This window comes from Schistocerca nitens, chromosome 1 (assembly GCF_023898315.1).
Source record: "Schistocerca nitens isolate TAMUIC-IGC-003100 chromosome 1, iqSchNite1.1, whole genome shotgun sequence".
In the NCBI taxonomy this organism is placed as follows: domain Eukaryota; kingdom Metazoa; phylum Arthropoda; class Insecta; order Orthoptera; family Acrididae; genus Schistocerca; species Schistocerca nitens.
In genome coordinates, this window is record NC_064614.1 from 921,578,652 (window position 1) to 921,603,721 (window position 25,070).

Consider the following 25,070-nt stretch of genomic DNA (forward strand, 5'->3'; position numbering starts at 1 on the left):
AGTATATAAGAAGGGAAGAGACGGCAAGAGCCCCAAATGGGGAAACCCGGGTAGACTGTCGTGCTCCACAAAACCCTTCTGTTCGTAACGTTTCGTCCAGAACTGCGCTGTACATCGTCAGAGACGTTGCTCCTCCGTTGAGTCTTGCCGACTGACGGGTCGGACGTCTGACAGCGACATATAAGTGTTAGAGTGAGGTACAGAATTAATTAATTGTGTTTCGAATTCATATGAAATTAAGATCTGTACAAAAGAGTTTCGTGGACCACGACCTTACATTCCGAAAGGTTCACAGCAGCAATGCCATCCAGTCGTGAAAGCCTTCATTCTACCATCAAAGGGTAGAATGGTATGGTCTGGCACCTGGGAAAAAGCATCAATAAAAGGCGAGGCTGTTCGCTTGCTACTGTCGTCAGAATCTATGGAAAATGGGTGAAAAACTGCGAACCTAAGAGTAGGCGGCAAGGTGTTGGACATCCAGGGGCCTCACCGTGGTTTTCGGAGACCTTCCCGTTCTGTAAAGAAGGATAGGCGGCGACCTGTGCCAGATTTGGCGACAGAGTACAGCGCCTCTACCGGCACAGTTCAGAGCACAACGTTCAGCGCTTACTGTTGAACTTGGGGCTCCGTAGCAGACGATATTTATGTGCTCCAGCGTTGAACCAAGACGTGTTAGTTAAGGTGCCTGTGGGTATGGGATCATCGAGAGTATAGGCAGTGGATCCAAGGAAATTTGTCACTTGGTCGGATGAATCATGGTTTTTGAAAACCAATGTGCACTCTGGGTGGTGTCATTCCAGACGTGGAACAGGTCCTCCCGGATGCCATGAAGAGCACAAAGTGCAGTCAACTGCAGGTGGTTGCTCACGTCGGTACCAATGATGATGTGTGTCACTTCGGATCAGAAGAGATTATCTCTGGTTTCGAGCGGCTAACAGAAGTGATAAAGGCTGCTAGTCTTGCTTGCAAGATGAAAGCAGAGCTGACCATTTACAGCATAGTCGACAGGACCGATTGCGGACCTCTGGTACAGAGCCGAGTGGACGGTCTGAATCAGAGGCTCAGACAGATCTACGACCGTGTAGGCTGCAGATTCCTCGACTTGCGTCAAAGGGTGGTTGGGTTTCGTGTTCCGCTGAATATATCAGGTGTCCACTATAAGCAGGAGGCGGCTACATGGGTAGCAGGGGCTGTGTGGCGTGGACTGGGCGGCTTTTTAGGTTAGAGGGTCTCAGGAAAACACAAGAAGGGCTTCAGTCACAAAGGGTGCAGGCCAAACACAGGAAGAGCGTGGATACAGGAACCATCGGTATAACAGTTGTAAAGTGTTGTAGCTGTGTTGGGAAAGTACCAGAGCTCCAAGCGCTAATAGAAAGCACTGGTGCTCAAATCGTTATAGGCACTGAAAGCTGTCTAAAGCCGGATATAAGCTCAGCCGAAATTTTTCCGAGGAACCTAACGGTGTTCCGAAAGGATAGGCTAAACACGGTTGACGGTGGCGTGTTTGTTGCTGTTAGAAGTAGCTTACCTTGTCGCGAAATCGAAGTAGATAGTTCCTGTGAGTTAGTATGGGCAGAGGTCATTGTTGGCAACCAGAATATAATAATAATTGCATCCTTTTACCGACCTCCCAAATCAGATGATACAGTTGCTGAAAGGTTCAAAGAAAACTTGAGTTTGATTTCAAACACGTACCCGACTCATACGGTTATAGTTGGTGGTAACTTTAATTTACCCTCGATATGTTGGCGAAAATACATGTTTAATACCGGAAGTACGCATAAACCATCATCCGAAATTGTACTTAACGCATTCTGTGAAAAGTATTTTGAGCAGTTAGTTCATGAACCCACGCGAATAGTAAACGGTTATGAAAACACATTTGACCTCTTAGCAACAAATAATCTTTAGCTAATTTCGAGCATCAAAACGGATACAAGGATTAGTGAACTGTGGGTTGTCGTAGAGGGACTGAATATTGTAACCGCCAAATCCTCCAAAAACAAACGAAAAATGTACCTATTCAGAAAAGCAGAAAAAAATTCACTTGACGCCTTCCTGAGGGACAATCTCCACTCCTTCCAAATTAATGATATAAATGTAGACCAGATGTGGCTTGAATTCAGAGAAATAGTATCAGCAGTAATTGAGAGATTTATACCAAATAAATTAACAAACGACGGAGCTGATCCTCCCTGGTACACAAAACGGGCCAGAACACTGTTGCAGAAACAACGAAACTAACATGTCAAATTTAAACAGACAAAAAACCCCCAAGATTGGCGATCTTTTACAGAAGCTCGAAATTTAGCGCGGACTTCAATGCGAGATGCTTATAACAACAGTTTCCACAACGAAACATTATCTCGAAACCTGGCAGAAAATCCAAAGAGATTCTGGTCGTATGTGAAGTACGAGGTGTGGCTAGAAAAAAAACCGGACTAGTACTGGTGAAACAATAAAACGAATGCAATAAGGCTGAAAGTCGCGTGGCCTGTCACGTGACTCTCGCTCCGCCTACTGCTCGAGTTTCATCTGCCTCCTGCACTCAGTCTGCCCGTGGCGTCTGTTTTAAGTAGTTGACGTTTTGTGTGTGCGTCGGAAAATGTTGAGTGTACAGAAAGAACAGCGTGTTAACATCAAGTTTTGTTTCAAACTAGGAAAATCTGCAAGTGAAACGTTTGTAATGTTACAACAAGTGTACGGCGATGATTGTTTATCGCGAACACAAGTGTTTGAGTGGTTTAAACGATTTAAAGATGGCCGCGAAGACACCAGTGATGACACTCGCACTGGCAGACCATTGTCAGCAAAAACTGATGCAAACATTGAAAAAATCGGTAAACTTGTTCGACAAGATCGCCGTTTAACAATCAGAGCAGTGTCTGAGTTAACAGGAGTTGACAAGGAAAGTGTTAGGCAGATTCTTCATGAAAGTTTCAACATGAACAAAGTGTGTTCAAAAATGGTTCCAAAGTGTCTCACAATTGAACAGAAGGAACGCCGAAGAATGATTTGTTCTGACATCCTGGAAAACATTGAAAGTGATCCCACCTTCTTACAAAATGTTATTACTTGCGATGAATCGTGGTTTTTTACTTACGATCCCGAAACTAAACGCCAATCGATGCATTGGAAAACTCCTGGTTCTCCACGACAAAAAAAAGCACGAATGTCAAAATCGAAATTCAAGGCAATGATGATTGTTTTTTTTGACATCAAAGGGATTGTGCACATTGATTGGGTACCAGAGGGACAAGGGACAAACAGTGAATCAGCATTACTACATTAGCGTCCTGGCTACCCTACGTGAGCGAGTACGGAGAAAACGGAACGATTTGTGGAGAAAAGTCATGGATCCTTCACCAAGACAATGCCCCAGCTCACAGTGCGTTGTCAGTGAAGACGTTTTTGGCAAAACACAACATTCCCATCTTAGATCATCCACCCTACTCACCTGATTTGGCCCCCTGTGACTTTTTTCTTTTCCCAAAAGTCAAGTCAGCTTTGAAAGGAACTAGATTTGAGACTGTTGAAGCAGTAAAAGAAAAAGCGACGGAAGTAATGTATGGACTTACCGAAAATGATCTGCAGCATTGCTATGAACAGTGGAAAATTCGTATGGAGCGGTGTAGAGACCGAGGAGGAGAGTACATTGAAGGAGATAACATGAAATTGTAAATAATTGTAAATAAATGTTTTTTCCAGCATCAGTCCGGTTTTTTTTCTAGCCGCACCTCGTATATTAGCGGCAAGAAACAATCAATGCCTTCTCTGCGCGATAGCAATGGAGATACTATCGAAGAAAGTGCTGCCAAATCAGAGTTACTAAACACAGCCTTCAGAAATGCCTACACAAGGAAGACGAAGTAAATATTCCAGAATTCGAATCGAGAACAGCTGCCAACATGAGTAACGTAGAAGTAAATATCCTCGGAGTAGTGAAGCAACTTAAATCACTAAATAAAGGGAAGTCTTCTGGTCCAGACTGTATACCAATTAGGTTCCTTTCGGAGTATGCTGATGCATTAGCTCCACACTTAACAACCATATTCAACCGTTCGCTCGACGAAAGATCCGTACCCAAAGACTGGAAAGTTGCACAGGTCACATGCTGTTCATTTTTGGAACACAACCTACGATCATCTTAGAGACAGAATTGATCACTTTTTTTTGCAGGACCTGACCATCATTTTGCAGAGCAATGCTCAAGCGCGTACAGTGCAAGCTGTTACTGATTTGTTTGACTGATGGGGCTGCTAAGTGGTATACCACCTACTGCACTCCGCTGACTTAAGCCCTCGTAAGTTCGATTTCTAACCTGAAGGAAACAGTTCACGGCATTCGCTTCAGAACTGCTACAAATTCGTCGGGCAATAGACCGCGCCGCTCGAACTGTCAACACAACTGGCACTGCTAAGAGTATCCTACGACTTCCACATCGCTGGCAACGGTTTATACACAATGCTGGTGACTGCTTTGAAGGTCAGTAAAACTTTGAAACACGTATCTATTTTGTACGAGTTATAAATAAATAGTTGTCACTATTAGAGTTCTAACCCTTGTATTTTCTTAGTTGTTTTTTAAAACGATGAGTATCCTTCGTTGCTTCAGTTATCTTCATTACCATAACTGCTGCAAGAACTGCAGCAATTTCGTTCGCACAATCTCTGTAGAATCACAGTGGGACAATATCTCATCCGGTCCTGATGCTGTTCAGAAATTTTAGTTGAAACTACACTCCTGGCCATTACAATTGCTACACCACGAAGATGATGCCACAGACGCGAAATTTAAACGACAGGAAGAAGATGCTGTGATATGCAAATGATTAGCTTTTCAGAGCATTCACACAAGGATGGCGCCGGTGGCGACACCTACAATGTGCTGACATGAGGAAAGTTTCCAACCGATTTCTCATACACAAACAGCAGTTGACCGGCATTTCCTGGTGAAATGTTGTTGTGATGCCTCGTGTAAGGAGGAGAAATGTGTACCAACACGTTTCCGACTTTGATAAAGGTCGGATTGTAGCCTATCGCGATTGCGGTTTTTCGTATCGCGACACTGCTGCGCGCGTTGGTCGAGATCCAATGACTGTTAGCAGAATGTGGAATCGGTGGGTTCAGGAGTGTAATACGGAACGCTGTGCTGGATCCCAACGGCCTCGTATCACCAGCAGTCGAGATGACAGGCATCTTATCCGCATGGCTGTAACGGATCGTGCAGCCACGTCTCGATCACTGAATCAACAGATGGGGACGTTTGCAAGACAACAACCATCTGCACGAACAGTTCGACGACGTTTGCAGCAGCATGGACTATCAGCTCGGAGACCATGGCTGCGGTTACCCTTGACGCTGCATCACAGACAGGAGCGCGTGGGATGGTGTACTCAACGACGAACCTGGGTGCACGAACGGCAAAACGTCATTTTTTCGGATGAATCAAAGTTCCGTTTACAGCATCATGTTGCTCGCATCCGCGTTTGGCGACATCGCGCTGAACGCACATGGAAGCGTGTATTCGTCATCGCCATACTGGCGTATCACCCGGCGTGATGGTATGGGGTGCCATTGGTTACACGTCTCGGTCACCTCTTGTTCGCATTGCCGGCACTTTGAACAGTGGACGTTACATTTCAGATGTGTTACGACCCATATCTCTACCCTTCATTCGATCCCTGCGAAACCCTACATTTCAGCAGGATAATGCACGACCGCATGTTGCAGGTCCTGTACGGGCCTTTCTGGATACAGAAAATGTTAGACTGCTGCCCTGCCCTGGCCAGCACATTCTCCAGATCTCTCACCAATTGAAAACGTTTGGTCAATGGTGGCCGAGCAACTGGCTCGTCACAATACGCTAGTCACTACTCTTGATGAACTGTGGTATCGTGTTGAAGCTGCATGGGCAGCTGTGCCTGTACACCCCATCCAAGCTCTGTTTGACTCAATGCCCAGGCGTATCAAAACCGTTATTACGGCCAGAGGTGGTGGTTCTGGGTACTGCTTTGTCAGGATCTATGCACCCAAATAGTGTGAAAGTGTAATCACCTGTCAGTTCTAGTATAATATATTTGTCCAATGAATACCCGTTTATCATCAGCATTTCTTCTTGGTGTAGCAATTTTAATGGCCAATAGTGTACTTAACTGTAGAGGATCAGTGCATTTTCCGTTAAAACAACTTTCTAGCCTTTCAGGTATCCGCAGCGGCGTTCGTGTTAGCGAAAAATGAGTCTCCTCGCTGACACAGGATTGGCACGTTGCCCTGTGCAGGCGATGATGACTCTGCGACGCCAGCGTCTGGCTGCAGTGTCAGCTGCAGTCGGCTGCAGGCGCCAGCCTCGCGCACGTTCACCACTCTCTTCATACAGTTTCAAGGAGGGAACAGACGGTTCGGATGAGTGACCACTTGTGGCGGGCTATCATTTGCGACAAAGTTTCCGTCGTATTGACCACTTGCGTTTTACACTTGGAGGAACGCTGAAAATTATGTTCACATCCCTGTAGTAGTAGTTATAAATAAATTACGTAACGAGAACATCAGAACTGAAGTTGCACTAGTACCTTAGGCAGTCAGTTACGGATCAGATGTCTGAATCACGGTAGAAGCAGATGCAGGGAGACTAGATCATTTTGCCGGCCAGAGTGGCCGAGCGGTTCTAGGCGCTTCAGTCTGGAACAGCGCGACCGCTACGGTCGCAGGTTCGAATCCTGCCTCGGGCATGGAAGTGTGTGATGTCCTTAGGTTAGTTAGGTTTAAGTAGTTCTAAGTTCTAGGGGACTGATGACCTCAGATGTTAAGTCCCATAGTGCTCAGAGCCATTTGAACCATTTTTGAACCTACATCATTTTATCGAACAATCATGCGAAAAATTTATGGGCCTATATGAGAGGCGGAGGGTTGCAGAATACTAGGTAGTTACGAATTACAGTAACTATTATTAGATAAAGATACAGTTAAAATTACTAAATCACGTGGAGGAAGTTGTTCAGCACATATGGAGAGTATGATGGCAGACACGATGCCAACGAAGACAAGGAAAAAAAATTATTTCAACACAGAAAAGGGTGCTGAAGAGCGAGATGGATTAACTAAGTGGTAGCTGTTCTTGCCGATATGTAGGTTCAGAGATGCAGCAGACGCAAAAAACTGATGTATGGACGACAATGTACATCAACTTAAACAGTGTCAAAGACGAAGAGGAACGTATTAATGCATTATTCAAAAATAGCCCGTTTTACAGATGAGCTGGTTTGTAGGTCCAGTCGAATGTGTGAACTTTATTTTCGGATAATCGTGTGATTCCTCACGTCTGTTTTACTTGCCGTGAAAGCGTCACAGGAGTCTTAAAAAGTTAGACTGGAAGATGCTACAAGAAATGTTTTGAATGTTATGGAAGAGCTTACATTAAGAAATGCTATATGAAGGAGGCAAACGAGAGACGTAACATCCATTAATGGCTAGTGGCTAGTGGAGATAAGATGTACGAAGCGGTTGCAAATAATAATTAAATGATTCATATGCCTGCATTTTGATCATATGCTTGCATTTTGACCAGTACTTAACGTAAGTATCACGTGAAAATACTATTCAAAGAACAAAGTCGGAAATTTTACGGTATACTTAGATGCACTCTAAGTACGCTGCACATGTCATACGATGAACGTCGAAAGTTTGTCTGCTTCTTGACAAGCCCGTCCGCCCCAGAGCTGACATGGTGTAATGTGAAAAAAATCTGTGCGAAATCTTGTGGGACTTAACTGCTAAGGTCATCAGTCCCTAAGCTTACACACTACTTAACCTAAATTATCCTAACGACAAACACACACAACCATGCCCGAGGGAGGACTTGAATCTCCGCCGGGACCAACCGCACAGTCCATGACTGCAGCGCCTAGACCGCTCGGCTAATCCCGCGCGGCATGGTGTAATGTTCTCGACGTCTGTGTGACGCTTCCGTTCAATTCTGACAGTGTCACTGCAAGTGAGAGATACTAAATTTCTTCTCTAAGAAGCTACTCGAGAATGAACCATATAAAAAGATCAAATTTCATGAGTAAAAAGAACAGTACATTGATTTGGCAAGTCACGGTTGAGATACTCCCAACCATTCGTATTCCATTGTGGCGACGTCCCTTTCTGTTTGCAAATAAACCATTCCTTCCCCTCCTCGCATCGAACAATGAATGTTCGACTACACGCGTTCCATGATAGTACTTTCAGCCAAGAGAAATAGGCCACACTCTTGTTCTTTAGAAATAGCGCAAACAAGAGTTTTTTCGAGTCATCTCCACACATGCGCACGGTTCACAGATAAATGAAATGGCGTTTAATCAATCACGAGGGTTCGTTCTGGCAAACCTTGTAACTCTGCTGTAATCGCCATAAAATTCCGACAAATGAACACTCTTCTGCGGAACCATCAGGCTGCAGTTTGCATGCCGGATCCACCGTTTCCCTCCCCTACAACTTCAGTCGCTGTTGACGCTGTATCCTGCAACAGCTGGCTGGTTTTCCGCACCGATTTGTGCTGGCTGCGTAGGAAACTCCCACGCACTTTGTAGACTGTATCTCCATTATCACTTGGCCTCGAAATTACACATACTACGCTAGGATTGACGCCACAAGAGGTGTTAAACAACAAAATTCCCTTAAAAATGTCAGTCGGATCAGAGCAACACAGTATCTTCGTCCTGTTCACACAATGACTGCGATTTGCCAGTAACGTCGCCATGTTATCTGACGACAACGTACGTTAATAAAATATTCTCGGGTTTCGAGCCGCGTCAAGTGGTTAACTGCCCACGAGCTTTCGTCAGAGATCTCCTCTACCATCGTCAAGTGACGTTGTGCGTGTGGGATTGAGCTGAGATGTACCCTTTACCCTGTGGCTCCTGCAAGATGCGATTTCCACCCCCACACTTCAAAATGGTTCTGAGTACTATGGGACTCAACTGCTGAGGTCATAAGTCCCCTAGAACTTAGAACTACGTAAACCTAACTAACCTAAGGACAACACACACATCCATGCCCGAGGCAGGATTCGAACCTGCGACCGTAGCGGTCGCGCGGTTCCAGACTGTAGCGCCAGAACCACTCGGCCACCAGCGGCCGGCACCCCCACACTACTACAGAAGTCAGACAGACGCTCCTAACGTTCTAAAGAGAGATGCCTGAAAAACTTTCAGCAATAAATATCTTCTGGAGTCGTCCGCTGTAAGGAAATGACACAAAAATTCACCAAATTTCTTACGTAACTAGTGGGATACTTGGGTACTGGAGTAGTGCTAGTTAGTGTAAGAAAACCATGAAACTAACGAAAATTATTATTTATTTTGCAAAAATTCTGAGAAATCACAATGGCACTTTGTTATTGACTTGGCAGAATGGCTGAGAGCCACGCCTACTCAACTTGAATAGTTATCTGTTAGAATGTTGCTAGGTACAGTCGAGGCTGTCGCGTGTGAAATGCAGTGAAGGGTACTGTTGTGGAGGCAATATGGGGCTCGCAATAGCTGTAACGGACAATACCGCCGGCTGTGATGACTGCTGTCTGCACCGCTCACTGCTGACAAATAAGATAACTCTCGTTCTGTCTGGATTGACCTTCGCCAATCAAACTCTCCCTACGCCTTGATGAAGTCAAGGACTCCTATTCGCCCCCTAGTCTAACTATTGGCGTGGTACACCGGTCAGTTAACCAGTCCACCGCGATGCCACTCAAAAATTCGCTCGCAGGCGTTTAACTATAACTCTGTCCGTTCACACTGCACAATAAGTGTGTCGGCCAACACAGTGAACAACACTTAATCGCAAGGACTCAATATACAGTCGCACTTCGATTCGCTCTTGACAGAGGTGCTCCCTCAGTGAAGTACTGAGGAGAGACTTGTTCCTCGCTCCTTGAGTACACGTATGAGCGCGCACACTCTCGTTACATGTTCTCGCTCCAAGAGCGACAACGGAACGGCCCCTCTCCACGCCACACGTGAAGGGGTATATCTTTCGGTCTCTTCCATTACTCCTTCAACTCAAGGCATCAGAAATATCGTCTGCCAATCAGCATTGCTCTTCTAAAACGGGAGAATGACGTTTCGTTTAAGGCGACCAATCCGGAAACCTTTAGTATCGGCGTTTGGCGTTTGCTGTCTCCCTGTGAAAATCTCTGAAACTGCGTGCTATGTGTAAAGAATGCGTAGGTTGGCCGCTCCCACACAATGTAGCGAAATTTGCTTTTAAGCCGAACACGGGATCGTTCCTCCTTTCCCTAGGGCAAACGCTGTCCGCTCCACGGGCGGACACCGGCCGACATAGGTAGGCTGAGTCGTCCTCTGAAGGGACCGGCGTTCGAGTATTTCAACCCCGGTGCGCTTACTTGTTATTTGCATACGTTTACATGAATTCATACAATATTTACTTTATCTTATCGAGTTTCGGTTCGAATGAAGCGTCTTGATGTGCGGAATATGATTGTGAGGGCGGAATATGTAAGCAATGAAGGTCAGGAGACCACGACGTCTTACAGCGTCACTGGTGCCTAGTCCCGCGCCATACTGGCAATGTTTTGGTTGCACGACCGCTGCGCCCGCTTCAACTCGCCGGTCACGGGATGAGCTACAGTCCGCCGTCTTTATTGAGCGTGTTGTCCGATATTTTGATCTCTATTGCTTCATGTATTACGCTGTCCCAGAAGCCGTTGGTCCTTTTAACAATAGGAGTATCGTTGAAAGCAATTCGGTGATCGCTTTCGAGTGCGTACTCCGCCGCAGCTGATTTTTCGGGATAGTTTAGGCGGAAACACCTTTCATATTCTACGCGGTGCTGTTTAATAGTACGGACAATCTGACCGACATATAACTGCCCACTCCCATATGGTATTTCGCATGTTCACGGTGTTCTGAGGGCCACATAGTCTTTCACAGGGGGCCTGAAGACTGTACCGATTTTAGGTTCCTCCCCTGTTATTGAGCCACGAAATGGAAAAAAAAAACGCAATTTTTTTCGTGTCTTCTTTGATCTTCTGTTTTCGCGGCCTAGCAGAAACTGCTTGCGAAATTTCGCGGGCGCGCCGGTCGGGGAACCCAAACATTGCGATGTATGCCGCGGGACCAATCACTGGTAACTTCACTGACGGCGGCGCGGCTGTATAAACACGGCAGCGGCATTCGGACGACAGTCAATCACTTGACAATGGCTGAGGAAATCTCTGTCGAAAGGTTGTAGGCAGTTAACCACTTCACGCGGCTTGAAACCCGAGATTATTTTACTAACGGATATCGCCGCGAAAGCCCTCATTCATAAGCAACGTAGTCTATAAATAGCAACATCGAAATGTCAAAGTACTCTCTTTTAGATGGTTGTGGGATTGTGTGTTTATGTTCACTGACGGCGTGTCATTAGCAAAATCACCTTTACATTTGCTCGAACAGTCCACGGGTATACTACCGGTTCATAGTGTCATTTGCACAATATTTCGGCGATAAGACATGTCGCCATCGTCAGGTGCGCTGGCGAATTGAGCTCCTGAGGGCGGGCGGAAGATTTAAATCCCCTCCCCCCGCAGGCCGGTCTCTTCGCCGTCCGCGCTGCGCCCCGGCTGTCGCTAAGACGTGGGTGTCGGAATCTGTCGTAGCTGTTCCAGCGTTATAAGGAAGGCTATCGAAATTCGCACCAGGGAAGATCTTATCAAACGAGATTGCGGCTACAATCTCGGCAAGGCTTGGGACCCGGCATTGAATGTAATTAAGAAGAATCTCAGCAAGAAGTACGAACTGCCGACCAGGGCGGATGTAGCAAGCACATCGACGCTACGACAGTTTCCGACGCACACGTCTTCGCGACCGCCGGCGCGCGGGCGCGGACGGCGAAGAGAGCGGCCCGCGGGGGAGGGGATTTAAGGGGCTCCGGAACGCCCTATACTTGCAATGTTAAAATAACGCTTATAAATTACATCTTTCCTCACAAAGTATTTGAGGTAGGAAGTTGAACTTTTTACAGATTATTTATTGGAATATGGGCTACAACTTAACACAGGGATTTTACAAAATTTTAGTTCAGTTATTAAAGATGATTTTTTTCAATTGTAATGAAAAATCACAACATTTTTTTGCAATTTTTTATTTATATATTCAAAAATATACAGTTTTTTGGAAAAAGGCTGTGTTAAATTATGCAGAAGGTACTGTGTAACATTTACTGAAAGTTTGAAACATATATGTTTGGAAGATCCTTAGAAAACATGTAATTAGTATGAGAAAATAAAAGTTTTGGGAATCGAGCGACAAAGATTGGATTAACTTTTTAGTGCATTCCAGGTCCATACGATGGATTATCTTCATCCTCTGCAAACTCCTCCTCCAGCTTCCTCTTGTTCCTCCTCCTGTTTACTCTTGCTTGTATTTCTAGACTCTTTACAGCCCTGTCTGCAGCCCGAAGGCGTTCCTTGTCTAAAGCAAGCATCGCTCGTACCATGTTAGAACCTATCTTCATTCCCATATTTCTAAATACCTTGCACCTTACAATGTTGCCATCATTGAAAGTCGCAACAACACCAAAGTGAAGTGTTTCTATTCCAACAAATACAGTCTTGGGGATTCTCGATCATATAACACTATTTACACTTTCATTGGGGTTTTGAGTTTTTCCGTGAATACACTTTTTCAACAGTTCAGGTACTGCTAAGTCTCTGAAAATAGGTTTTATCACCTCCATTATTGCATGAGGCAGACTAAGCTTATGAGTTAGCAATCCTTTGTTATATTTACACCAACTGTCTTCTTCTTTGGGACACAAGCTATGTTGGGGATTTTCATCGTCTTTATTGTTTACAGTAATAACACATACCTTTGGCTTTCCAACATTTCTCCTTTTCTTAAAAGCCTTTCAGAGGATTTCTAATAACTTTACTTTTACTCATTGTTATACTTCAACAAAACAGAGACTCAAGAAACAGAATTAATTACGAATATTTTCGAGATAACGACAGAGTAAATAAACATGAAACAATCGACAATCACACCAGCGATATATATTGAACCATCACAGGTTAGCCACAACACATACTTTATCTCACATCACTAAAATGTACCTGATGAACACGGACGTTAATAATACCATTTCACAGCAGTTTAACAGCGCCACAGTGGGTCACGCCCATGTAGAACACATTTCAAAAAAAATTTAAAAATAGTAGTAGTCTTCGGAATTGAATAAATTATATATTTATTAAAAGGTAATAGTCTGCAGATTCAGAAAACGCAAAAAAGTAAAAATTGAACTTTTCATGATTTTGAGCCTTTCCGGAGCCCCTTAAATCGGCCGCCCGCCCTCAGGAGCTGAGTTCGTCAGCCAGCGCACCTGACGATGGCAACATGTCTGATCGCCGAAATATTGTGCCCGTTGGACACTATGAACCGGTAGAATACCCGTGGACTGTTCGAGCAACAAATACGGGAGAAACTGAAGAATCACACCTTTATATTTGCCAATGCTAATTTTCAAAGTTTTTGATTTCTTCATGTTGGTTTATGGATGGACAGTGAGGTATTCAACAAAGGCCTTTGTCACTATGACACGTAAATGCGCTAGCTAAATCCCCAGTGCTGTCAGGATTATGTTTTTAGATCTTATTATCTATTTCTAAGCTACTTCGGCGCACTTTATTAGTACTAGTAACCTCACCTATCTGGCGTGTGAAATCCCCCAACAATTCTCACTTCTCGCACTCGTGATACCAAGCGAGTTTGGTCCTTCGTCAACCACCGTAGCGATATTTCAATAGTGGCAGAGCTACGAGACACGAAGGCTGTCCATAGGTATTCATTTTTTTGTTTAGTCATTCACTGTGGTCTGCAAATCCCACCACGAAAGAGAACGCCCAGGGATGCAGAACGAGTCTGGATACACAGCAACAAAGAACAAGCGACTCGTAGAAACTTAATTTGTACACATATTAATAATAAACTATCATTACCGACAGGGTAGCCGTGAGCGCTAACGCGCTGCTTCCTGGACTCGGGTAGGCCCGCCGGCCCCGGATCGAATCCGCCCGGCGGATTAACGACATGGGCCGGTGTGCCGGCCGGCCTGGATGTGGTTTTTAGGCGGTTTCCCACATCCCGCTAGGTGAAACCGGGCTGGCCCCCACGTCCCGCCTCAGTTACACAGCTCGCAGACATCTGAACACATTCGCACTATTCCATGGATTACACTGGACACACAGTGTTGGGGTACACTAATTCCAGCCACCCCTAAAAACTAACCTTGCCAAATCCGTTCTAACCGCGCCGACCCTGCGATCGCTGCGGGACTATGGCGTAAGTGAAAGAAAGAAAGAAAGAAAGATTAATAATAAACTATCATTATACTACTTAATGTCATTTGTGCTTATTCGAGCTAGTCTTAACCTAGTGATTTACAAAGAAAGCAAATACTTCGAACGAAAACGTGCTTCTTGTTCAAATGTGTGTGAAATCTTATGGAACTTAACTGCTAAGGTCATCAGTCCCTAACCTTAAACACTACTTAACCTAAATTATCCTAAGGACAAACACAGACACCCATGCCCGAGGGAGGACTCGAACCTCCGCCGGGACCAGCCGCACAGTCCATGACTGCAGCGCCCTAGACCGCTCGGCTAATCCGGCGCGGCTAACCTGCTTCTTTTTCAGTTATGTTAAACAGCTGTTTCTCCTATTACATTGGTATTTTTCAAAGAAAGTATTATCTATAATTGTAAATACACAAGTTCTTTTATAATAATACACCACAACTTATCGTGTAGGTCAATAAGGAACATTTCACGTTGCCATGTAGCAAACATAAATTTTACATCCTTGATTCTGCATAATCATATAATTTCTAAAAAGAGTTGCTAATGAGTACATTTTTATATTTCTTTTGAACTGGTTGTGATTCCCAGTTTCTTGTTAAACATCATAAGCAAACTTACTGAATGCCCTAGCACCAGAGTACAATGCCCGAAAAATGTTGTAACACCAAGAAAGAGTTGTGCCAAATAAACAACAGTTGGTAGGCCAGTTTCTACATTTGGCAAATGATGTCTATTCAAATTTCGCTCCAATACCTAAGAATGCGCTTGTAGAGCCACTGTGAAGACGCAAACCAGGTTTGCTTTAAATACGCGCTATAACGGTCGCGAGCGTTACTTATCTTTAAAATTGGGTGTAGTGAGTTGATGTTAGTCAAGAATGCCTTTAAGACGACAGAGAGACATTTTCAACAGTTGACTGAGTTTGAACGAGGTCGTGTAATAGAGTTACGAGGAGCTGGTTGTTGCAGAAAGACATCAATGTACATTACTGCTGTCAGAAGTGGTCACGGGAAGGTGCGGGCGCAAGAAGGCAGGGTTCCGTACGGCCATGTGGCACTACCGAGAGGGAAGAACGTCGGATCTGGCGTATGTCTGTGTGAAATATTATGGGATTTAACTGCTAAGGTCATCAGTCCCTAAGTTTACTCATCACTTAACCTAAATTATCCTAAGGACAAACACACACACACCCATGTCCGAGGGAGGACTCGAACCTCCGCCGGGAGATGCCGCACCGTCCATGACGGCAGCGACCTAGACCGCTCGGCTAATCTCGCGTGGCTATCTGGCGTATGTCTATGGCGCATCGTGATTGTGTCTGCAGCACCAATTAGAGCTACAGTTGGCACCGCTGTGAAAAACGAACAGTTATAAATCGTTTATTTCAAGAACATCTCCGAGCGCCCTGTAGCGCGCATTGCGTTAACCTAAAACTACTGCCGTTTGTGACTTCAAACGAGAGCTCACACGAGGGCGGAGAGGTGGTCTGTTGCGTGTCCTGATAAAAGTGGTTCTGCCTCGGTGCCAGTGATGGCTGTGTGTTGCTTAGGAGGCCTGCAGGTGAGCGCTTGCAACCAGCGTTTCAGAAGCCTAGACACACTGAACCTACACGAGGAGTTGTATTCGGGGAGTGCGATTTCGGTATCAGTCTGGTGATTCCACCTGTTTCAAAGCCTTTGATGAACAGCATTCCAGGGGTAGTTTTCCAAAAGGATAATGCTCTCCCACATATCATTTTTGTAACCCAACTTGGTCTGCAGTGTGCCGACATGTCGCTTTGGCCAGCTCGCCAACTCTATCACCAGATCTGTCTCCAACTGAGCACATACGCGACAGCTCCAGCGTCTCCACAAAGAGCATTAACCGTCTTTGTTTTGGCCGCGCGGGATTAGCCGAGCGGTCTGGGGCGCTGCAGTCATTGGCTGTGCGGCTGGTCCGTGCGGAAGTTCGAGTCCTCCCTTGCGCATGGATGTGTGTGTTTGCCCTGATGATAATTTAGGTTAAGTAGTGTGTAAGCTTAGGGACTTAACACTTAAGTCGCATAGATTTCACACACACACGTCTCTGTTTTGACCGACCAAGTGCAGCAAGCCTGGACGCCATCACACAAACATCCGGCATGTTTGTCTGCTTGCATTCAACTTTCTGGTGGCTACACAGGCTATTAATGTACCAGCATTTCACATTTGCATCGGCTTTTCTCGTGCTTACACCAACCTGTGAAGTGGTTAAACACTTAAACATACTGCCTAAAAAAATGTATTCTCGAAACTCCATTACTCCAACTATATTATTTCTTTGTGTTGGGATTTTTATTTCCGTCAGTGTATCTAACACCGTTTTACCTCCCTAGACAACGAGGTAAAATCTACATGGAAATTATTTTTGTGTCTTGTGGTTTGGTTGTGTAGATCACAGATCAACTGAAAATGATTTTTATTGTCAATAACCATAACCACTAAGGAGTAAATGTATTCGGAAGTGAGCGCAAGAGTTCAAAGTTCGTCAAGGAACCGTCTTGAATGCATGCGGTTATCTACTGCTCACAGTAGCCTTACTGCTCCTTTGTGCTGAACAAATCCTTTATTAACTTCCGGCGCAGTCCACTACAAGATAATTCTTTAAGATAACACAGTGCAAATATGTAAAATAAGTTAACACTCTTGTCTTAAGGTCAATAATATGAGAGATACTTTTGAAAGCAAAACATGTCGTTGTGAGCATCTTAATTAGTTTATCTGTAAGGCATATAGGAAAAGTGTTGTCTGCTTGTATTTAAACGATGGCAGACAGAATAAAGTAGTACGAAAACAGTGACATCTGTTGTTTGTTTACAAAGCCACAGGAATAGCTGCTTTGGTTAAGTAGTCGTTTGACCGCGGATGACAGCAAACAACGATGGCTTCGAAAACAGAACTCAATCTTTTATTCGCAAAATGATCTACAGTTACTCAGATTCATCAGGAGTTATGGCTATTTTATAGTCCTTCCAAAAACACTATAATTGAAAAAGTTGTATATGAAATCTTTCAGTGTAGCAATCATTTCAACAACATACTCTGTATTTGAGTACAGGACAAATTTGTAGCACAAATCATAATAGACTTTCACTTTTTAAGTTACAAAGTTCCTTCTGTTTATTATGAACGTTTCTGTAACATTAATTACAAAACCGATGTTTGGTTACAAAACACAGAGTTACATAAACTGTGTTTGGTTTTACCTCTAGCAGTGTTGAGAAAGAAAGGAGATTTATCGCTGGTCCCAGCGTCTTCATATAGCTAATCAAAGACCAAACTTTTTTAGTGCCGAAAAAGATAAGTTTTTATAATGTAGCCGATGTCGCAAAACTAAACCGACACTAAATTTCTTCTCTATACTACAGGGTGTTTCAAAAATGACCGGTATATTTGAAACGGCAATAAAAACTAAACGAGCAGCGATAGAAATACACCGTTTGTTGCAATATGCTTGGGACAACAGTACATTTTCAGGCGGACAAACTTTCGAAATTACAGTAGTTACAATTTTCAACAACAGATGGCGCTGCAAGTGATGTGAAAGATATAGAAGACAACGCAGTCTGTGGGTGCGCCATTCTGTACGTCGTCTTTCTGCTGTAAGCGTGTGTTGTTCACAACGTGCAAGTGTGCTGTAGACAACATGGTTTATTCCTTAGAACAGAGGATTTTTCTGGTGTTGGAATTCCACCGCCTAGAACACAGTGTTGTTGCAACAAGACCAAGTTTTCAACGGAGGTTTAATGTAACCAAAGGACCGAAAAGCGATACAATAAAGGATCTGTTTGAAAAATTTCAACGGACTGGGAACGTGACGGATGAACGTGCTGGAAAGGTAGGGCGACCGCGTACGGCAACCACAGAGGGCAACGCGCAGCTAGTGCAGCAGGTGATCCAACAGCGGCCTCGGGTTGCCGTTCGCCGTGTTGCAGCTGCGGTCCAAATGACGCCAACGTCCACGTATCGTCTCATGCGCCAGAGTTTACACCTCTATCCATACAAAATTCAAACGCGGCAACCCCTCAGCGCCGCTACCATTGCTGCACGAGAGACATTCGCTAACGATATAGTGCACAGGATAGATGACGGCGATATGCATGTGGGCAGCATTTGGTTTACTGACGAAGCTTATTTTTACCTGGACGGCTTCGTCAATAAACAGAACTGGCGCATATGGGGAACCGAAAAGCCCCATGTTGCAGTCCCATCGTCCCTGCATCCTCAAAAAGTACTGGTCTGGGCCGCCATTTCTTCCAAAGGAATCATTGGCCCATTTTTCAGAACGATTACTGCATCACGCTATCTGGACATTCTTCGTGAATTTGTGGCGGTACAAACTGCCTTAGACGACACTGCGAACACCTCGTTGTTTATGCAAGATGGTGCCCGGCCACATCGCATGGCCGACGTCTTTAATTTCCTGAATGAATATTTCGATGATCGTGTGATTGCTTTCGGCTATCCGAAACATACAGGAGGCGGCGTGGATTGGCCTCCCTATTCGCCAGACATGAACCCCTGTGACGTCTTTCTGTGGGGACACTTGAAAGACCAGGTGTACCGCCAGAATCCAGAAACAATTGAACAGCTGAAGCAGTACATCTCATCTGCATGTGAAGCCATTCCGCCAGACACGTTGTCAAAGGTTTCGGGTAATTTCATTCAGAGACTACGCCATATTATTGCTACGCATGGTGGATATGTGGAAAATATCGTACTATAGAGTTTCCCAGACCGCAGCGCCATTTGTTGTTGAAAATTGTAACTACTGTAATTTCGAAAGTTTGTCTGCCTGAAAATGTACTGTTGTCCCAAGCATATTGCAACAAACGGTGTATTTCTATCGCTGCTCGTTTAGTTTTTATTGCCGTTTCAAATATACCAGTCATTTTTGAAACACCCTGTAAGTTTTTTGTTGTTCACGACCAGATGGCAACAACGCATGAAATAACCACAGCAATCAATATGCTACGTACGACGAACGTATCCAGCACGAAAGTGTGGCGAAATTTAGCTTTAATGGGCTACTGCAGCAAACGACCGACGCGACTGCCTTTGCAATCGCCATGACATGAATACAGCGTCACTCCTGCACTCTTGACCATATCGGTTGGACCCTAGACGACTGGAAAATAGTGAACTGGAGATGAGTCCCGCCTTCAGTTGGTAAGAGCTGATGGTAGGTTTCTGGTTTTGGGCAGACCCGACGAAGTCATGGACTCAAGTTATTAACAAGACACTGCGCAGGCTGGTAGTGGCTCCATAATGATGTGGGCTATGTTCACACAGAGTGGACTGGGTCCCCTGGTCCAATTGAACCGATCAGTTACTGGAAGTGTTTACGTTCGGTTACCTGGAAACAATTTGCAGTGATTCAATGACTTCATATTGCCATGAGAATGCTCCGTGTCACCGGCCACAATTGTTCGCGATGGTTTAAAGAACATTCTGGACAATTCGAGCGAATGATTCGGCCACCCAGATCGCCCGACGTGAGTCCCAACGAACACTTATGGGACATAACCGAGAGGTGAGTTCGTACAGAAAATCCTGCACTGGCGACACTCGCAATTATGTATGGCTATAGAGATAGCTTGCAGGGGTCTTCTAATGACTTGTTGAGTCGATGCCACATCGAGGTGTTGCACTACGCCAGGCGAAAAGAGGCCCGACACTACATTAGGAGGTGTCCCATGACTTTTGTCAGTTCAGTGTAAACTGTACTGCCACGGCTGTGGAGGCCCCGACCACAGAGTCGTTTGTAACTTTGTGTATTGATTCCATTGTAATTTGTTATCCAACAGGATTCCTTAAAATTACACATAACGTTTCATTTAGTTTACGACCATTAATGCGTACTTCTGTTACTAACAGATCACTTTTTCTTGCGTGATGCGATTCTTTTTGAGATGAAGACAAACTGCCTTCTGCGAACCAGTAGTGGGCCTATTCAGCCATCATACACTGCTGGCCACCGTAAATGCAACACCAAGGAAGACAAGAGATAGCACAACAAAATTTATTTTGTAGATAACATGTTGACCAAGTATCAAATGATTACGTTTACAGACGGCTGTGACATGTGGTTCCTGCCAGAATCAGTAGCCAGAGTAGCCGCCATTGTTGGAGATCACCGCTGCCACACGTCACGGCATTGAGTCAAAGAGACGTTGGATGTGTTCCTGGGGTACAGCAGCCCAAGCAGCTTCCACGCGTTGCCAAAGATCATCTGGTGTGGCAGCTGGGGATGTAATCTGGGTCACTCGTTGAGCAACCATGCACCACATGTTTTCTGTCGGCGACAGATCCGGAGAGCGAGCCGGCCAGGGAAGCAATTCAATCTGGTTATTGACGAAGAACCTTTGAACATGTCCAGCATCCTCTCTCCACGGTGTCTCCACACTGGAATCCAACCATCGTGGTGCTGCAGACAGAAGCGTGCCTCGTCAGTAAAGACAACGTCATTCCATTCTGCCGTCCACATCCGTCTGTCATCACACCATTGGCGACGGAGACGTCTGTGGTTCTGCGTCAATGGTAGACGAAGCAATGGACGTCTTGCGGACAGACCACTCTGCTGTAAACTGCGTCGAATGGTACGCGCAGACACTGGATGATGCGTTACAGACGCAATGTGCTGTGCTATGGTTCTGGATGTCACTGAGCGATCCGTCACTGCCATGCGCACAATTTGCCTATCAGCACGTGCAGTGGTGCACCGAGGTGAATGCGATCGACCACGTCGGTCCGTCGTACCCTCCTGCATCCAACGGTCACATATCCGCATTACAGTTGTTTGGTTTCGTCCAACATGACTAGCGATTTCTCTGTATGATAATCCACAATCTCGGTAAGCCACTATCCTTCCTCTGTCGAACTCAGATACTTGATCAAAAGATGTCCGCTGTTGTCTACGAGGCATAACTGATCGTCTTGTGAAACAACCACAAGGTAAACACACGTGCCGAACGTACACTCGTCGAACTCGCCAAGCCTTAAATGGTGCTATGAGGTGGCGCCACAGGCGCGCGTGATGTGCGTCTGCGCTGAAATTCTAATCAGTTGCATATCTCATCGCTGCAAACTCATGGTGTAAATTTCACTTGATTCGGATGCTTCCTTCAGGGTGTTGCATTTACGGTGGCCAGCAGTGTATGTGCTGAAACTTCGTGGCAGATTAAAAATCTCTAACACAGGTCCTTTGCCTTTCGTGGGAAAGTGCTCTACGAGGTGATTTGCCGAAGTTCATTCTTGTAAGGTGAATGCGACAAAATATCCCAACAGACGGCAATTATTTCTCAACCTCTCCAACCAGTTATGTGAAAGTGGGGGAGGTTCAAATGGTTCAAATGGCTCTGAGCACTATGGGACTTAACATCTATGGTCATCAGTCCCTTAGAACTTAGAACTACTTAAACCTAACTAACCTAAGGACATCACACAACACCCAGCCATCACGAGGCAGAGAAAATCCCTGACCCCGCCGGGAATCGAACCCGGGAACCCGGGCGTGGGAAGCGAGAACGCTACCACACGACCACGAGATGCGGGCAAAGTGGGGGAGGGGGGAGGGGTGTAACACCTAGAAAACATAACGGAAGGAAACAAGTGTCGACAGATTAGGGGGCTATTAACGTTCTTGCTGCAGTTGCAGTTAATCCGCACGCTAGCTCCGCACAATCACGAGAGCAAGTCGAATGAGTCAGACAAGTGTCCCTGGCCTTCTCCATCAACATATGCTCCATCCCTATTATATTTCTTGCTCGGTAGAGCATTTTCCCGCGAAAGGCAAAGGTACTGGGTTCGTGTCCTGTTCTGGTACACAGTTTTAATTTGCCAGAAAATTTCATATCAACATAGACTCCGCTGGAGACTGAAAATTCATCTTGGAAGTCATACGAGCTGCGTGGTAAGTTTCATTTTGAACTCTTCGTTCATACGTTTGTCATCAGCAAACTTCACAGTTTTTTGAACTATCCTCTAGACGCAGGGGTCTCCAAACTACGGCCCGCGAGGGTCGGCAAACCGGCCCGCGTTAGCTGGCCGGACATCCCCGGTATCCGGCCCGCCAAATATTCAAGGACGTACATATACTGCCAACAATTGAGTTTCCAGGCCTATCGCGCCCAATACACCGCTACATTGTTGGAGCTCTATCTTTACAAAGCGGAAGGTCATGGTTAAACTTGTGGCTATCAACAATAAGCAGACAGACCATTCTCCGATTTTCAGATTTTCCTTGTCTCTTCGAATTCAAACTTAGAATTGTCCCACACTTCGTCGTCTCACCTACTAGTACAGCGCATAAAACACTAAAAAACTCGTGGGACACTCGCAACATAGACACAATCACGCAACAGAGCTATCAAATATATGCTCTGGCTCTGCTACTCGCTACAAGACTACAGAACTAAACTTATTGTTGCGCCGCTTGAAATAACAATGCGTTGACATACTCTACCTCTGTTACGTCTTGCAATAATAAAGTTGCTAACAATGATTTTGAGATTTCGTTAACTTGCAGGACGCTTTCGTGAAGAATGTGCAGTGACATACTTTTTTGTCGGTGAAATTCGCCAGATTAAAATATGCCAGAATTTCGGTCAGGTACGTCCACCAATCAAAATTATGTAATTAAATAAAAATCGTAGTTCGTTTCAGTGCCCGCTATTCCCACAACCTTAGAGTTTTGCGATTTCATCTTTCCTTTAGCCTTACATTACGGTGATCATGGAGTGCTAGGGTGCTTTAATCCCACTAGGTAGATCTTGGCCCTTATGACTTCGTGTGGAGGAGTCAATGTGGCCCGGAGACGCCTGCTCTAGAGTCATTGGAATATCAAGTATTTATGTTGAAGAGCGGGCTGAGTGTCGGTCCTCGCTGGGCGGCTGTGTTGCAGGGTTCCACGCGCTGGTGAACAACGCGGGCGTGATGGTGTTCGGCGAGTTCGAGTGGCAGACGGAGGCCCAGCTGCGCCACCAGCTGGAAGTCAACCTGCTGGGCACGATGCGCGTCACGCACGCCTTCTGCCCGCTGCTCCGCAAGTACGCAGGTACGCCACGGCCGCTCGAACGTCGGCGCCGGCCGCGATGCACAGACGTCCCAGGTTAAAACTACCTGCCAGTCTGCAGAACGTACCAGAGGTACTGGTGTGGTTAATGGCAAGGCAGACTATGCGCGTACTACACATTCATCCACGCCTTTTTTTTTTTCGCACTTGTCGGATCACTAATTCTCCGAAGCTACAAGTCTGAAAACATCGGATCGATTGTGTTCTTTTTTTCAGTTATCTCCCAACTATTGCAGTTAAGAAATACTGCAGCAAATATTAGTTCTTTGGTGGTTGCTTCGAGCTAAGGCGCTCAACTTCTACATTATTAGCACTCGTACATTCTTTTTCTTCTTCTTTTTCTGAGTGAGTGAAGGCATGTAAGAGCTTTCTTTGCAATATGTTAAAATAGTAGCTGTAGTTATAAGATCAAATAAGTCTCGAATAAAAGTCCAATAATAGAATGAAAGCGCTTAAGATTTTAACTCAGATAAATTTAACTGCCTAATCCCTGGCAAAAAGAAAGGTAAAACACAACAGGAAAGAGTCAGCCACTCTGAAATATTATAGATCTTTCCATTTTTCTTCTTCGCATACCAGCGAGCGCACGGACTCCGACATACATGCACACACACGAGCACCACATATTTTTAGTGTTCATAAAGTCATAATGATGACATATAATAACATTTCACGGTGAATTGTGAAACCATAATACTTAAAACTGTTTTCAGGGATGCGTGGCTGGCTTACCACTGTAAGGGCCTCCATGCACTGGGCAGCCGGCTGCGGCAACCGAAATTTTGAGCACCTAGATCCAAGCGGCCAGCCCACGACCATCACGACCGCGAGTCAGAAGCGAGAGGGTCCAGCTGAAGGGCGGACATGTTGTGATTGTTTAACTTTTGTTTCATAAGAAGCGCATATACTGGATCATCCCTAAATTCTGGAGCGGCAGTCAAAGAGCATATTTCAAAATAATTTCAAAGATGTTCGAAACTACTCGTAGGTTTTTTTTTCAGCTATACAGAATGTTACAGCTGTCATTTGATAGCCTACTGAAAAACGCAACTCAACCAATTATGTGTGAAAGTACTCATATTTGAGCACATATAACTCCAAAACGATACGGACTCAGTACAGTGTGGCAACACAGGTCCATCCTGTAGTTCTGCGCACACTCAGCGAGGTGGCGCAGTGGTTATCAGCTTGGACTCACATTAGGGAGCACGACGGTTCATTTACGTTTTCTGTGATTTCCCTACATCGCTCCAGACAAATGCCGGGATGGTTCCTTTCAAAGTGCGTGGCGATTTTCTTCTCCATCTTTGACCAGTCCGAGCATCGACGGGACGTTACACCCAGTCTTCCTTCCGTCCTTCCTTCAGAGCTGCACCTTAAGAAAATCGTAGGATTCTTCGGCTGGCTGTGTTGAATCAACAACGGACAACAGCTGACGTCCGCGCGGAAGCTACAGGTAGGGTGTCATTATGAACCATTGGAAAAAGATTACTTAAAACAGGACTTGGATCTCAAGTTGCGCGAATGCAATCAGAGCACCAAAGCTAAAAGTTAAATTCTTTTGGTGTCGGAACGGGCCAACTCACAACCGTTGAAATGGAGGCAGAAGACGACGTTGAACGTTGTTGTGCGTCGTTTGC

At 45.3% G+C, this 25,070-nt stretch overlaps 1 protein-coding gene across 1 annotated transcript in view; it reads left to right on the forward strand.

The window, feature by feature from the left end:
- Positions 1 to 25,070, forward strand: part of LOC126237337 (D-beta-hydroxybutyrate dehydrogenase, mitochondrial-like) — a 93,374-nt gene that overhangs the window by 16,708 nt on the left and 51,596 nt on the right. The window contains exon 2 of the mRNA XM_049947355.1: positions 23,260 to 23,412. Coding sequence (XP_049803312.1) covers positions 23,260 to 23,412 — 153 coding nt within the window. The remainder of the gene's footprint in view (positions 1 to 23,259; positions 23,413 to 25,070) is intronic.